Here is a 15,936-nt window from a genome sequence, read left to right on the forward strand (position 1 = left end):
CTCAATCCAACATTCCCTCATTGAGATAGAGCGTACCCAAGCAAGTGTCACAGACACACACACACACATACACACACAAACCTGACTACATAGGTTCCTTTTGCTTAAGCAAGGAACCAAAAAATACGAAACACATACAATTGCTATTTTCACCAATTACTTTATTTCAGATTTAGCGACGGACGTATTCTTAAAAATCGGTAACATCAATCATCCGTCACAGTAACATTCATTTACACGTTTTAAAACTTACAAATAAAATAGTACTGTAGGGTACACATGAGAGTTGTTCAAGCCTGTTTGTCTCTATTTCAACTTAACAAATTGAATTCATGATTTTGAAATGATATACATCTATGTTATTTAATTCAGTTGTCATGATTGCTTTAACTTTCAATAGCACGTAACTGCCTGTAGTTTACAACTGGCATTCAGGCATTCTGCTAAATTAGGGCGTGGCTGGGGACCCTCATTACCTTATTGAATCAAAAGCTGATGTGTTGATTCATTGTCAATATTGGACAGCGGTTTTCATGTATTTAATACTAGTTATCTGATAGTTAGCTCCCGGGTAATATTGCATACTCAACAATTGAATTCATGATTTCGAAAGGATATACATCTATGTTATTTCTATTCCAGTTAACAGTATATATAATGATATTGCAAAAGCTATGAATGAAATCACTGATTAGAAATTTCTAAAATAGTACATTCTGCAAAAATATTCTTTGGATAAAACTGACCATACTTGATTGTAGATACATGATTGGGTGGTCTCTACCTTATTTTAAAATAACTCTCATCACCTGTGTTGGTATATTGATACTATCATACAAAATCAATCACCATAGTCAACATGTTAAAAACAAAATATATCAAATTTGGAAGCAAAGAGAACATGATCTGTTCCACAAGAAGAAACATGAACAAGAACTAAGTTAATTAAAAGCAAAGCCATTACGTAGTTACCATACATGACAGAGATAAACAATATCCACACACAGCTTACAAATACCTTTCCGCATTTGAGATATGTCATAGCCTGAATGGCTGTAAATTTCATAATGAATTTCGGTGTGTTTTTCTTTCGATACTTTCATGTTGAATGTATACACAGTACATTCACAGAAGACAATACCAACATTAGGGTAAAAAGTTGAAAATATAAATATCTTAGCATAATGGAGCAGTGACAAGACCAACCTCTATTAAATAAAATGAAGAAAACATTCAAAATATAGAACAGTTGTGATTCAATGATAGTTTGACCGAATCAACTGAGAAATATTCAAAAATGAAATCACAATTGATCAAGTTAAAACAAGTGTTAGGTTATTCAATGATATTTTGACCATATCAAAATAAGACCACAATCGATCAAATTCAAACAGGCTTTAAAAGTGCTTCAATTATAATTTGACCAAATTAACTGAGAAAGGTATTTTATCCCAGACAATGAAAATGTCCAGCAAATAATTCATGACCCATTATATAATGAACCACCAAGGTACATAGGTTGACCAAATATGCATTTTTATGAAATCAATTACAGCAAAGACTGTTATGATATATGATGGATAAAAAATATTTTACATTTTGTTTCAAGTTGGTTTTGTACATCTTCGGTTAAAACATTTTCTTTTAGTGCATTTTCAGCAAATTAGTTATAGACTATGGTATCATAGATGGATTTGTGTTGCTTAAACACTTTTGTATTCTGTTTGTAAATGAGATCTCCAAGTACAACATAGGTCTAAAGATATCTTATATTAAGATAGGAACACCTGTGTCATGTCTACTCTCAGTTGATGGTCCTTTTTATCATGGCATTCTGTGCAAACCAATTTCAAGTTTTTCATCGTAAAGAGAAGCTCATAAAAGTAATCCAAGTTAACCTTCCTAGAAGAATCCTTGATAGCTTTCTCCAGTTGAGGCAAAACTTCTCTACCTTTCTCAATCCTGTGGGTGGCAACAAGAACAGTTTGCAAATCATTTTAGAAGTATAAGATAAGAGCACTTCATACTACTTGTGCTAATACTGTAATGTAAATGAACCTGAAAAAAGGAAAAGGGAGCATTGTGAGTAACAGCAGATTTCCCAACCACCATTCATCTTATCCTCTGTCTTCTTATTACCCTTCACCATTACAGGAGTCCCTTAAACAATATCACGACTTTCATAGTCAGTACTCTAGAAATAGATACATATTGCTCCTGTGAAAGGCAAGTATTAATGTAACTTACATTGTAGAGCTTGTACAGTACTTATAAGAAGATAATTATCTTTATTTGTATGCAGTTGCTAGGAGACATCCATAGTTGTCATGCTACAGTAATAGACTGTATATAGTAATAAGATGGTTAGGTTTCTGTTGTCTTTTGTTTTGGCATGTGCATGGTTCCAATTTCCATTTAATATATATATACAGGTAAATGGGAAAAAAAAACAATCCTCTTCTGAAGGTTTACAAGACAATGAACCGCCATCTTTAACAAAACCAAAACATTAAACATTTAAGACCTAAAAACCTTAACCCATTATTAAGATAAGATTGTTGACATAGAACTTAAATAAAATATCACATCACTGAGATATTCATGTTTGTGACTTGAGACAGCTCAATTATTGTAACCAATTGATGCACAGTTCACAAAATACCATTCACTTGAAACCTTGAAAGTGATGATTGAGTGTTGAAGATTGGACTTTCACAGTCCCATATGATTTCAGCTGTCCTTTACTTCACTTTAATGCTTCTGAGTGTCAGATAATCTGATGAACCAGACTGATATAGCACTCATCAAGCTACCAACAATTTATAGCCCTCAAAATGACACTTGGGAGATATTGATAGATATGAAGATTCTTATTCTAGCAGTGTGTCATTCAGCAGGTACTAGTACAGAGGGGCAAAACACTGCTCATGGGAATCTGTATACTGTAGATCTGAAGAGGCCTGTATGCTTCACTATATGGAAATCTTGTAACCAGGAATTAAGATGATGGGAGAGAAGCAAGACACTTTGTGCACAGGCCAGCAGGACACACCAAAACTCACTGGTTTGGGTATTTACGAACGACGATACTTACCTGTCTCCTACAACACTAACGCACATTTCCTAGTCTACCTAGACGCCACTGGTATAATTTTAGCACTGTGCCCCCGGTGACCTCTCCCATAGGTCACCGCGCACCCTCTCTTCCTTCCAGATTTGCCCCATTCCGCTGTGGTCGTGAAACCGCAGCGGGGAGGCCCGTGTCGGGTGGGAGAACCCACCCGAGAGGGATGCGAAAAACCACGCCGAAGCGATCGTGATCTGCTTAAAGGATGAAAGATAGTGTGAACCAAAGCAATAATACGATGCACGAGGCACTCACCTGGTGAAGGTTAGGTTGAGAGCGTAGATGTCGTGGTTCGTTCGGCGTCCGGACTGGATGGATATGTCCTTGGTGGATATGTCCGGATGAGTATGTCCGGCTGGATATGTCCGGGTGAGCATGTCCGCATTGATATGTCTGGTAGGATATGTCCGGATGGATATGTCCGGTTGGAGGTGTCCGGTATATCCGGGTCTGTCCGGCTGTGATCCAGCACATACTATAGATAACTTATGAGAGAAATATGATCTACCAGTATTGAATGACAAGCTTGATTGTTTTACTGTTGGCGTTGTGTCGGGCTCCTGAGTTCCGCACGTGGCGGAGGGAGGTGGGTGAGACAGGTAAGTATCGTCGTTCGTAAATACCCAAACCAGTGAGTTTTGGTGTATTTACTTCACTCCTCTCTTACCTGTCTCCTACAACACTAACGCACAGAGTGGCACTGCTACGATGGTGGGAGGCCCAACGGGCGGGACCTGCCCGCCGGAACGCCCAACACCGTACGGCCAAACGTCGACTCCGAAGCGACCGTGTCCGTTAGGTAGGACGCGACGAAAGTCGAGGGGGTTTCACACGAGGCCGCCCGGAGGATGTCATCCACCGGGACCCCTTGGAACAGGGCCTTCGATGCCGCCTGGCCTCGAATGTCGTGGGCCCTGACCGGTTGGTCTGTCTCCGCATGGAGGCGAATTGCCTGCACCAGCCATCTGCTGATCGTTTCTTTAGAGGCAGCCGAGTGAGGGCTTGTAGGTAGTATAAATAGGGCCTGTGATGATCTCAGGTCCTTTGTCCTATGTAAGTACCATTTGAGTGCCCTCACCACAGTTTGTCCTCCGCAGTGTCGGAGGTCAGGGACAGTTTCGGGAGGAAGATGTCCCCTGGTATGAAGGCAAGCGTCTGGTTCTTAGCAAGGAACCTGGGGTCCGGAACCAGACGCACGCCTTGGCTGTCAAAACGGATGTGTCCTTCTGCTGTGGACAATGCGTGCAGGCAACTCCTCCTCCTGGCGGAGGCAGAGGCCACCAAGAATAGTGTCTTGACGGTGAGGTCCCTGAGTAGGGATGAGCCCATTGGCTCAAAAGGTGGACGGGCTAAGTGATGGAGCACGCCATTGATACTCCAAGCTGGTGGAAGCTTACGATGCATGGGCCTGCGGTTGGCCATACCCTTGAGGAGGGCCGATAGGCGCGGGCAGGTGCCTACCGATGACCCATCCGGGAATCCCGAGTGGATCGCTGCGATAGCCGATCTGTAATTTCGAATGGTGTTCGGTTGTTTACCCTCTTCAGAGGAGCATGAAAAAGTCAGCTAGTTGTGCCGGAGAGGTAGTATCCGGACGGACCTGTAAACGGGAACACCATTCGAAGAATCTTGCCAGTCGGGAATCGTAAGTGTGGACGGTGCTTGGCCGCCTGGCTGACGCTGCCATGGCGGCAGCGTCTGGAGAAAAGCCGCTCGCTCTGAACCGAGCCCGGACAACGGCCACGCAGTCAGGTTCAAGGACCGTAGATGAGGTAGGCTGACTCGGGTCCGGCCCAAGCTCACTAGGTGGGGTGAGTCTGGAAGACTGCGTGGGGTTCCTGCTAGTAGGTCTAGTAGCATTGGAAACCACGTTAGTCTCGGCCAGTAGGGCGCGATTAGTAGTAGCCGTGTTCGGGATAGGTTCAGTTTGAGTAGCACTTTCTGTAAGAGGCAGAGGGGGGGGGGGAGGCGTACGCCTCCATCCCCTCCCAGCTGATCGAGAACGCGTCCGACGCCCACGCCCTGGGGTGGAAGGTCCAAGTGCAAAATACTGGGAGCTTGGCATTGGTCGCCGAAGCAAACAAGTCGATGTTCGGAGTCCCGAACGGGCGGAACAGGTTCCGGCAGGTGGTTTCCTGTAAGGACCACTCCGTTGGGGTCTGGGCCCCCCTGGACAGGGCGTCCGCCGTTAGGTTCTCCCTGCAATGTGCGAGGCTCTTAGAGAGATGTCGTTGTCTCGGCACCAGAGCAGGAGGTCCCATGTCGCGGCACACAGTGATCGGGACTTCGTCCCCCCTTGCCTGTTGACGTAGGCCACTACCGTGGTATTGTCGCAGAAGGCTGTCACGGCGTGGCCCCGAAGGTGACACTCGAAGTGGTGGAGGGCTCTGGATAGTGCCTCCAACTCGAGCGCGTTGATGTGGGCCTGTCGCCAGGTTGGCTCCCATTCCCCCGAAATTGTCAGATCGTCCAGACACGCTCCCCAGCCCTGTAAGGAAGCGTCTGAGGAGATAGAGATTAGAGACGTTTGTTCTCGGAAGGGGCGTCCCTGAGCCCAGTTCTCCTTTGTGAGCCACCACGAAAGGTGGGCCGTGTCGAACCCGTTCAGGGGTACTCGCTTGTCGAGTACGTCCCGCTCCTGGTCGTAGTGTTCTAGTAGGTGTATTTGGAGAGGTCGCATTCTGAGACGGCAGAATGGTACCACGTCCACCAGACTGGCCATGAGGCCGAGGGCTCTCATCTAAAGTCTGGCCGGGGAGGACCGCCTGTTGAGTAGGCGGCGAACTGTTTGTTGGGTGTTGGTGACCCGTTCGGAGGACGGTCTCACCCAACCAGTGTGAAAGTCTAGAATTGCACCCAGAAATTGAATGGTCTGGGTCGGGATGAGATGTGATTTTTCCCTGTTGATCACCCAACCGAGTTGTTCGAGGCGTTCTGTTGTGCGATCTAGGTTGAAGAGTGCCTCTTGGTGCGACCTCCCCGTGACGAGCCAGTCGTCGAGGTAAGCATATAAGGTCACTCGGCTTCGGCGTAGGTCTGCGACCACCGCGCCCGCTATTCGTGTGAAGACTCGCGGTGAGGTCGATAGGCCAAAGGGTAGTGCCACGAAATTGTAGGTTTTTCCTTTGTACGAAAATGCTAGGAAGTTTTGAGACTCGATTTCGACGGGAATGTGGAGGTATGCGTCTTTGAGGTCGACAGATGTCACCCACATTCCCTTCGCGAGGTTCGGTATAACTATTGCGAATGTCTCCATGCGGAAATGAGTTGGCCGGTTTTAAGTTGAGGATTGGTCGCCATGACCCGTCCTTTTTTGGTGTTTAGAAAGAAGGACGAGTGGAAGAGTGGTCCCTCCCCTTCCGTCGCCTCCACTATTGCCCTCTTTGTCATTAGCGCATGGAGCTCGCTTTCGAGGGCGATTCTTTGGCCCAGGTCGGTGGGGACTGGGGTGTCCTTTCCGCCCCCCCCCTCTGGGGGAGTCCGAGAGAACTCGATGGGGTATCCCCCGGGTCCATCTCTTTCCAGATGTTCCGGAATAACTGGAGCCTCCCCCCTACCGCCGGGTACGCTGTAACCGTGGTAGGGTGGGTTGATCGTCTCGACGCGGTCGCTCGTCCCGGGAGAGTCTGCAGTATCTCTGCCCCTGAGGGGAGCGTCTTGGTGACCTGTCTGGTCTCCCGCCCCTGTAGGATTTGGAGGCGTTGCCGCTGCCCCGCTTCCAGTAAGCGGGGCGTTGTGCCCTACCCCATGGGGGTCTCGATTGATCTGGGCGTCTGTAAGGGCGTGACTGTCTATCACCCCTACGAGTATCCGGGCGGGAGAAGCCCGACTTTGACAGGGTCTCTCGCCGTTCTAATTCCTGCTTGACGGTTTCATCGAACTGATCGTCGAAAAGATCCTCTCCCAGGATGGGGAGGTTCGCCAGTTTCTCTTTAGATTCTCCCGCTGGCCAGTTTACCACTGCCAGTACGTTTCGTCGGCGGGTTTCCACCGAGCGGATCGCTATTCTTGCGAATTGGTCGTAGACCAGCCTGGCTAGTGGGCCCAGGAGCCACAGTATCTGCGCGGCTTCGCGATCTTGAATTTGATCCGGGTCTTCTGGCAGCTGCTGGTGATGTCGCATAAGGACTTCAGCTGCCAGAAGGAAGGTTGACGCGAATTTCCTCCCAACTCGGGACGACTGGTCGAGCTCGAACAGTGTATTCTCGAGTCGCTTACGGTGTGGGTCCTTAAAATTTCCACCTGTCAAACCCTGTTCCGCCTGAAGGCGGTCAGTCGCGTCCCGCGTGATCGAAGGCGGGTGGAAGAGGTTCTTCCAAGTATCCTCCGGCACACGGAGTGCTTTGTCCTGCTTTGCAGGGAAGGCTGTCCACCTCCGTTGTTTCTGTAGAAATTTGACCCGTTCGAAGCAGAGCGGGTCTACAGGGATGGAGGTGGAATCGTCCTCCGGCGCCTCGTTAGTCGAGCGCAGTTTCGACGATGACTTTGGGGCCGAGGGTCCCGCTGGGGAGTCCTCGAACCCCAACCGTTGCTTGAAGATGTTCGCGACTTTCGCGATGAGGCCGGGTGGTAGGGTAGTACCCCGCGGTTCCACCTCCTCTTCCGATTCTGATTCGGGGAACCGGTTGCCTTGAAGTCTTCGAGGCGGTCCCCGAGTTCTGAAAATGCTTCGGAGGCCTGAACCTTCAAAGTATCTGGGTCCGGAGTGATAGAGGACAGATTCCTCGGGACCCGTGGAGGCACGGTGCCTAATTGGACGGGATATTCCCGTACTGCCGGAGGGATATCGGCTACAGATTCCGCCCGGTCTGGGACCGGTTGTATCGTCGCGGGGGTCAAGTGTTGGACTAGCGGCGATAGGACTGAGGTGAGCTGCGAAAGTAGCCACGCACAGTCGGCGGAGGGAGGTCCTGTGGGCGGTGGCGGTGCCTCCGTAGACCTACGACGTCTCTTTCTCCTAAAGCCTGTGTCCGAGTCCGGTGAAGACTCATCGGGGACTGACGACGGACGACGCACCGGCGAGCGGCTACGTGTCCCCGGCTCCTTCGAAATTGACGCAGACCTGACTGTCTGGTCTTGAGGGTCGGAGGGCACAACAGAGGCTCCCGCAGTGGGAGCGGCCCTACCCTTAGCAACCGAGTTAGCTTTCGGTGCCTTCCCCTTGGCTCTGTTATAGGTCTTTGGCTTGACCTTAGCCTTAGGGTTCGAGAGATTCTCAGATCTCGGAGTTGTCTCTGGATCGGTGGTCCGCGGGGTTCGCGGTGTAACCTCCGGAGGTTTGTCATGGACCGCGGACTGCGGAGCAGTTTGGTCAGGAGCCGGAGTTGGCGACGAGGGTGGAAGGTGGTCCAGCTGGAGCTGCAGGCATTGACGCTTAGCTTCCAGCCAGGCTTCCGTCTCTTTCCAGTTAGCCTGCGTGAAGGTCACGCAGATGGAACAAGGGTCCCGCCGAGAGCAAGATCTGCACTGCGGGCATAGTGCGTGCTCGTCCCAGGCACGCCCGGGACGAAAAAGTGATCACGTTGCAATTTTGATTGAAGTCCTCCCGTCCTTAGACATCCTGAATTCCTATACTGTAGGAGGAGAATAAGTCGGGAGAAAAAAATAATACGAAAACCGCGAAAAGAGCGGTTTGAAAAACGAGACCTACACACAGAGTTTCTCTGAAACAAAACAAGAATGTGAAGGTCTAAACTCCCCCAAAGGGAGCTCCCGGGTGGCTGTAAAAACCCCCCAAGTACTTCCCGTGGAACTCCAAGGGTAAAGAGAACACGGGGGAAAAGAACCTAGACAAGTAAAAATCAACAAAAAATACGTGAATAGGTCTTAGTGGTACCACACGTAAGTGCAGTGTACAGGTGTCTCGCACAACCCGTACACGTGTGAGGTACCGTAATGCAAAAATGAGGCGAGATCCTAGTTGTTAAAAGAGGCAGAAAAACTGCCGAAAACAAGAGGATACTTAGCGGAACTTGGGGAATCCTGTAGAAAACTTTGTCAAGAACCTTCGTCGTTCAAGAGAAGCCGGATACCAGCAAGCAAAACTCAGTTTGGCGTTAGAGAAAACGGAGCTCGAAAGACACGCGTTTTCCTTCGGAATGGTAAATTCGGAAGGAAGAGAGGGTGCGCGGTGACCTATGGGAGAGGTCACCGGGGGCACAGTGCTAAAATTATACCAGTGGCGTCTAGGTAGACTAGGAAATGTGCGTTAGTGTTGTAGGAGACAGGTAAGAGAGGAGTGAAGTAAATCCTATTGTATCAAGAGGGCAAACACGTACTGTAATATGTACACAGTGTACAGTAGAACGTTATGCTTTATCCTATCATGATTGCAATCCAGACATATGTACTGCATTGTACAGTTCAAAGCTTTGTGTCATTTCAAAAATGATGAATTTTTCAGTATTTTACCAAAATGTTTACATTTATTACTAATCAACTGACGGAATTCTCTAGGTAAAAATACTGTAGATGCACCACATCAGTAACCAAGAGCTTAATTACTGATCAAATTTTACAAGATAATAATCAATAGGTGACATTTCGGAAATTTCCACATCTTCTGTGATATGTAGACAGAAGTGCCAAGACCATAAGAGACAGGTGGGAAGGGCAATGAGACGGGGGGGGGGGGGAGGGTGACTATCAACAAGACTGGAAGCAGCATTTTGGGGTTATTCAGCCACTTGCAATAAGTTAACCAACTTTTCCATATTGCATTCAAAATAGAATGGCAAATGGTTCATGAGACAGTTTTCTAGATCTGTAGTTTCACCCAACAAATGTTTACTTACAGTAGTCAGCAATTTAAAATTTGACCAGATTCGAAGAACTTTTTTTTCCTGTTTCTAGTAAGTTAATCACATCAGAAAATCAGTTGGTTTGCAGTATATTTGAACTTCCAGATTTCTTCTTGCTGGTTGATTTGGTCCAAAATGGATCAAAGGCAAAGAAGCAAAGAATTGATATGACAGGTACTTAAAAATGGTGGTACTCACCGATGATCAAGATTCCAGAAACTGAATAATTTGCAATATCCTCGATTCAAGTAAGGGTTAATGTGATTGTTGGAGTCGCAGCTATCTTCATTGTATGCTCCTTTGCAGTCAAACTTCCCATCACGGTTGCAGAGTTTCTCATTCCCCTCATCATACCTGTCAAAGCGCTTGTCATAGTAACTATTTTCTGTTAGCTTACTGCTGAACTTTTTTATCACATCCCTTTTTTTCTGTTTCATCTCTTCGTCATCGTTCTTCTGAACTAACTTTTCTCTTGTCTTAAAATAAAAAGAAGACAAATCAAATAACAATTGATATGATTGTCTTTTATCCTATGATTTTCTTTATGCTTCAATAAAATTCGGTGGTACAAGTTTTTGATGCTACTGTACCATTATGCTAGATGCTACAATTCATGAAAATTGACCCCAGAAAGTTAAACATTAAACTGAAATAGGTTAACTTATATACCAGAGAATTTTACATGATAACATTTAAGTGAAGTGAAATAAATACATAAATAAACAAGTACATTGTAGCATTAGCTGAAAATTGTATTTGAATTTTGGTTTATTCAAACTCACATCACTCAAATAACTTTTAGTCCTGGTCTTTGCTTTATATCTCATAAACTGGGATTTGGTTTTATACTTTCCATCGACATCTTGAAGATAAAAAGAAAACAATCACTGTAATGGCATGATGAAATTATTAGTCTCATTACACCACTTGTAAACCTTTTCATTTTCATTTCATTAACGTAAATTACAACAAGACAGCCAGCAGGTGGAGTGATAACTTGCCATTTGCTATGAGAACAGCTAGTGTGATTGTCTACTTTTGATTGCAAACAAACTTTCACCTCCAGACATGACAGTTGACCTCTGGTACTCACTAAGGTGAATCTAATGAAGTTCACACGTCTTTAGGTTTTGAGTAAAATGTGCTGACAACGGTTTCAGACTTGTGACCACAAAAGACTTTGAACCTATATGAATACCAATATGGGTTCTTTTATTCAATAAATTGTATGAAGTGCATCCAAGCTTTGCTTTTGATGTAATTGAGCTTGCAAGGTTTTGTATAGTTGAACACTGATTCATAAGCTTAAACGACCTATGAACTCTATAATAAGGCAATGTAATTACTAACCGTGGAACTATATACTGAATTTGAAGCTGTTTCAAGCTTCGTTTTGTAATGAACCATGATTGGTTTTCAGACTTTGACCTCAGTTGATCTCAAATGACATTTGACCTCCACAATAATCAATAAGGATCTTTTACTCACCAAAGGGATCCACACAGCAAGAATGAACTTAATTCAAGCCTTACTTTGTGTCTTATAGTGCTCACAAGGTTTTCGGACTTTGAACTCTGCTGACCTCAAATGACCTTTGACACTCAGTCATTTCCACAGGGTTTTTGTACTTACTAAAGGAGATTAACATACCAAGTATGAACCTCATCCAAGCCTCAAATTGTGACTTATCGTGGTTACAAGTTTTGCAGACTATGACATCTGCCAACCTAAAATGATCTTTGACCCTCAGTAATATTAACAAGGTAGTTTTACTTACCAGGGGAAATTGACATTGCAAGTACGTACTGCAAGCACACTTCACTTTGTGAGTTATTGTGCTAAAAAGCACAAGGGTCACAATAGATACACATCGCACAGATAAAACACAACTACGGAAAGAGAGCATTTTGGTTTGTAAATGCCTTTCAACCCTCAAAACTAAGATAGCTATTGCAATTCTGACACCAGATTCTGAACCATTAGGTTGCAACTTATGTAATAAAAGTTTATTATCACCCAAAATTTTTCAATCAAAGTGGCAGCATTTTCAGTGAAAATATGGTATTGTGCACTACTTTTCAGAGGATCATAACGTCTGAAACTCTTGGGTTACAAAGCTTTCTGTGACATTGTGTATAATGAAACATTTTGCGGAGTTTTACGAACCAGAATAGCTAGCTCATCTGAGGATGTTAGTTTGCATGAAATTTACCCAGTCACTTGAGCTTTGACTTCTTTCTAAACTGGTCTGGTAGGTTGTTATAATGCAATGACTACAATGTCCCAGTTAAGTATTAAACAAACCCCATTACATCAGTATTTGCATCAGAAACAAGTTAACCAGACCAGTTTTGCAACAGGTTACTTTGGATTAAATATAATTCTACCATTCAAAGAAGGAAATGTAATTGTCATATTCTAGTTAAATCAGCTGAGTATAAGTTTACAAATAGAAACATAACACAATGAATGCAGTACTGTATGTCTCTACCCATCAACATACAGTTCATTTAAATCTATAAGAAATTTCACAAGTCCACTACAATTCTGACCTTTGAACCATTTGTCATCGTCTTTTCGATCTTCCGCCATGTTGCCGCCAATTCCTTCGTTCAAATCTTGTATCAATTTTGCTCGTTTGGGATTGTTTTTCAAATAGTCTGTCAATATGTCAGGCTGGCTACTGTGGCATTCTTCCAAGCTTTTAAAAAGATTGTTGACTGTGTCTGTAATGAATGGAAGTTGATAAATTAGAACCAGATATCATTTAGAAACATGTATTTTACTTTGACAGGTGAGAATGGTCATGACAGATTAGGGCAAATTCAATCTCACCTTCATCTGCTCTCATATTTCTTTAATCTTAAATATTAACTAGAGAAACTTATATTTCACATCACTGCACCTTTATTTATTACCTGGAATAAATTAGTGTAGGTCAAATATGCAAAACTATGAATTTGAAATGCAGATATTCAAAGGCGGCCTGCAGTTCCCCATTTTATTATCATCAAGTTAAAAGAATTTTCTGGTGACAACCCAATGTGAAACTTACATCAGAGAGAAACTATTACACACTGCTGACTGAACATCTCATCTCAATATCTTGCCCCTAACTTGAGATATGAACAAATTCATTGAATGTAACGTATTTTGACTCCCTACACTGTCAACTATTGTACACACCAGGAAGGCGGTTCACCATACTGTAGGTGGTCTGTGATATGTCATTTGGAAAAATGCTCTTCAAAAGCTTTACTGAGGATATAACTATCTTCTTGTTGATTTATCCTTGATATGATTGCTTCGAGCTCTGTCTAAGTTTGCAGAAGAAATATACTGTATGTCTCACTACTCATATTACAGCACAATTAAAGCTAAATTCATGCTTCATGACCCACCCACCCACCCACCCCTATCTCAAGCAGAGTAGATGATATATTTGTGTTTATGCCAAGAGTTAATTCAGAAGAGTGGTACTTAATTCATTGTTAACACCAGAATCCTATATTCTAGAAACTGCTAAGAGGATCTATCTAGCTCACTGATAAAATGCTCAACTTTGAACCACTTGTGCTACAACGACATACATTTTCCTTTCCTAATGTAATCATGTGAGTGTCAGATAGATACCACCTGACCATTTGTTTCAATTGTGCATACAGTTTCTGTAGTGTTTCTTTCAAATTTTGTAAAAAATTGGTATCGTGTGATGTCAACAAGTCCGATAAACTCAAGTCAGGTCAGCTCACAAATCATTGCAAAGGCAAGTCAAGTCACAAGCCAAGAAAACTTTGACTCAAGTCTAACTCCCCCCTAACCAATATTTCACCACAATTATGCTAACAGAAGTTACTTAAAGTAATGTACTTTGGATTGATTCAATGTAACTTAACCTTTACAAGTTGACATAGAAAAAAAATGATCAAAATGTCCAGGGTAAACTTTTAAGGATTTTTCTGTGGAAAACCAAGTCTTAATTAACCTGTGGTTGCTCAAAGAAATGAATGACCACTGTTTATATGGTATTAGTGATGTACAGTACTGATTTCGCTTAACTCCCGTTAAAATTTGTTAAAAGGAAAATAACCGAATTTCCACGTTTTGTCATCGAAATTCCCCGATTTTTATCGAAATTCCCCGAATTTTAACGATTGGTTATTTCAGTCATTTCCTTCGTGGAATTTTCAACGATACGTTGAAATTCTTTTTTAAACGAAATAGAAGGTCAATGTGTGGTTACGCGAAACGTCGGAAAACGAGCAACTTCGTTTATTAGTATTGATTAGACTTTGGAACAGTCGTTTGAAGGCAGGAATTTTCTCAAGAGCATTCCTGTACTTGCATGAGTAGTGACACTCAAAGAAACATGTAGTGAAACTGACGGGGGACGTTTTCTAACTGTGATCCCAAACACAGTGACATAAGTCTTAACTTCGCCAGGACGTAAGAGAGAATGCAGTCAAAGCTATGTACCACGAGGCACCCTTCCAGATAAATTAGAGTGCTGTTTAACCATTTAAATAACAATGAATGGACATATAAACTTGGTTTACTTGCAGATTACGAAAAATAGTTATTTTTTAGAGATGTAAATTTGGTTTTTTATTAGAGTTGGAGTATGAAACTTTGTTTCTGAGCGAAAACATGTAACTTGAAGCAAAATAAAGATGCCCCGCCCATTCTGCGAGGACGCTTCCATTTTTCAAAAAGGCGTTTTCTCTTTTTATTTTTTCTATTTTGTTTACTTTTAAACATGAAAATTATTTTAAAATATGTAAAGAACTTAGTAATGTACTGCAAACTATCTATAAAAACAAAAAACGATGTTTTAGGCATGAATAATGTGTTAAATATAACTAAAGTAGTAGGCCAATAGTCATGAGCTCATGATGATAGTGTTGTCAATTCGTTTTCTCAGTTTATATTTGCGACATATCACCCGTGTACATCGATCAATGGCATGGTGAAAACCCCGTGTGAAAATATGTTGACCCCAACAGACGCAAATGGCCATTCTAGAAAGTACCGTCATAACATTAACAACACAAGGCCAGTTTGCTCTCTCAGGTCCGCACGTGTACAGCCATTTTTTCACACATGATATTATGCTGTGCATGCATTGCGGGCGCGATTGCGGCAAACATAAAAAAAAATGAATGAAAATGAAAAACTTACGATATTTTTTCACAAATATTGATGCTTAGATAAGTGCTTCCTCACAATCAACGAGCCGCCCTAAAATTCGCTCCGCTTACGGAAAAACTTCTATATATATCAGGTGCGTATCCAGGGGGGGGCGTTGGGGGCGCGCGCCCCCCGGGTAAGAAAAAGAGGAGAGAAAAAAAAGAGAAGAAAAAAGGGAAAAGGAGGGGGAAAGAAAAGGAGGAGAGAAAGGATGGGAAAAGAAGAAGAAAAAAGAGAGAAAAAGGAGAAAGGGAGGGAGTAGAAGATAGCTAAGACTTCGGGAAGAGAAAGAGGAACAGTCATAGTTAAAGCGCTGATCCCTATTATATACACAGGGTAGCCAGTGACAGATCAAGGATTACGGAGGGGGTGTGCGCCTCACCCTACCCCTTACACCAACAACTCCATTTTTGACGTTTTTTCCCCCTCTCTCACTAATGTATATAAATACTATATATGGTCTATCATAACGCGCGTGTGTGTATGGACGCCTTAAACAATTGTACAATTGTGCTATATGGAACCAACTGTGGCTGGTCTTGAACTCGACGGGGTCGTCGGGAACATGACGCATTTCGGGAAGGGGGCGACCGCCCCCCCCCCGAGCAAATTTTCTTTATGACATCGCTAGTAATTTCAAAATAGACAATGCTTAGGTGCAACTTACAAGGCCTGGGAAGTGTCATTTCCAGCGATCTGGGAGGCATTTTCGGCCAAAATTTTTCTTGTACGCTTCGCGCCAACTCATGGTGGCGCTTCGCTTAGATAGTTTGCATACAGGCTTCGCCCCTCCCTTGGCAATTACTCGCTACACGCCTGTTC

General features: G+C 43.8%; 1 protein-coding gene across 2 annotated transcripts in view; it reads right to left on the reverse strand.

Annotated features, from left to right (window-relative positions):
• Window positions 1-140: 140 nt before the first annotated feature.
• LOC139976121 (DNA fragmentation factor subunit beta-like) overlaps window positions 141-15,936 on the reverse strand; it is a 41,439-nt gene continuing 25,643 nt past the window's right edge. For both annotated transcript variants that reach the window (XM_071984559.1, XM_071984558.1), the window contains exons 4-7: window positions 12,480-12,653; window positions 10,710-10,789; window positions 10,126-10,403; window positions 141-1,962 (exon numbers count right to left, since the gene is read on the reverse strand). In XM_071984559.1, coding sequence (XP_071840660.1) covers window positions 1,773-1,962; window positions 10,126-10,403; window positions 10,710-10,789; window positions 12,480-12,653 — 722 coding nt within the window. In that variant the 3' untranslated portion in view covers window positions 141-1,772. The remainder of the gene's footprint in view (window positions 1,963-10,125; window positions 10,404-10,709; window positions 10,790-12,479; window positions 12,654-15,936) is intronic.

Source organism: Apostichopus japonicus, chromosome 11 (genome assembly GCF_037975245.1).
Source record: "Apostichopus japonicus isolate 1M-3 chromosome 11, ASM3797524v1, whole genome shotgun sequence".
Classification (NCBI taxonomy): Eukaryota; Metazoa; Echinodermata; class Holothuroidea; order Aspidochirotida; family Stichopodidae; genus Apostichopus; species Apostichopus japonicus.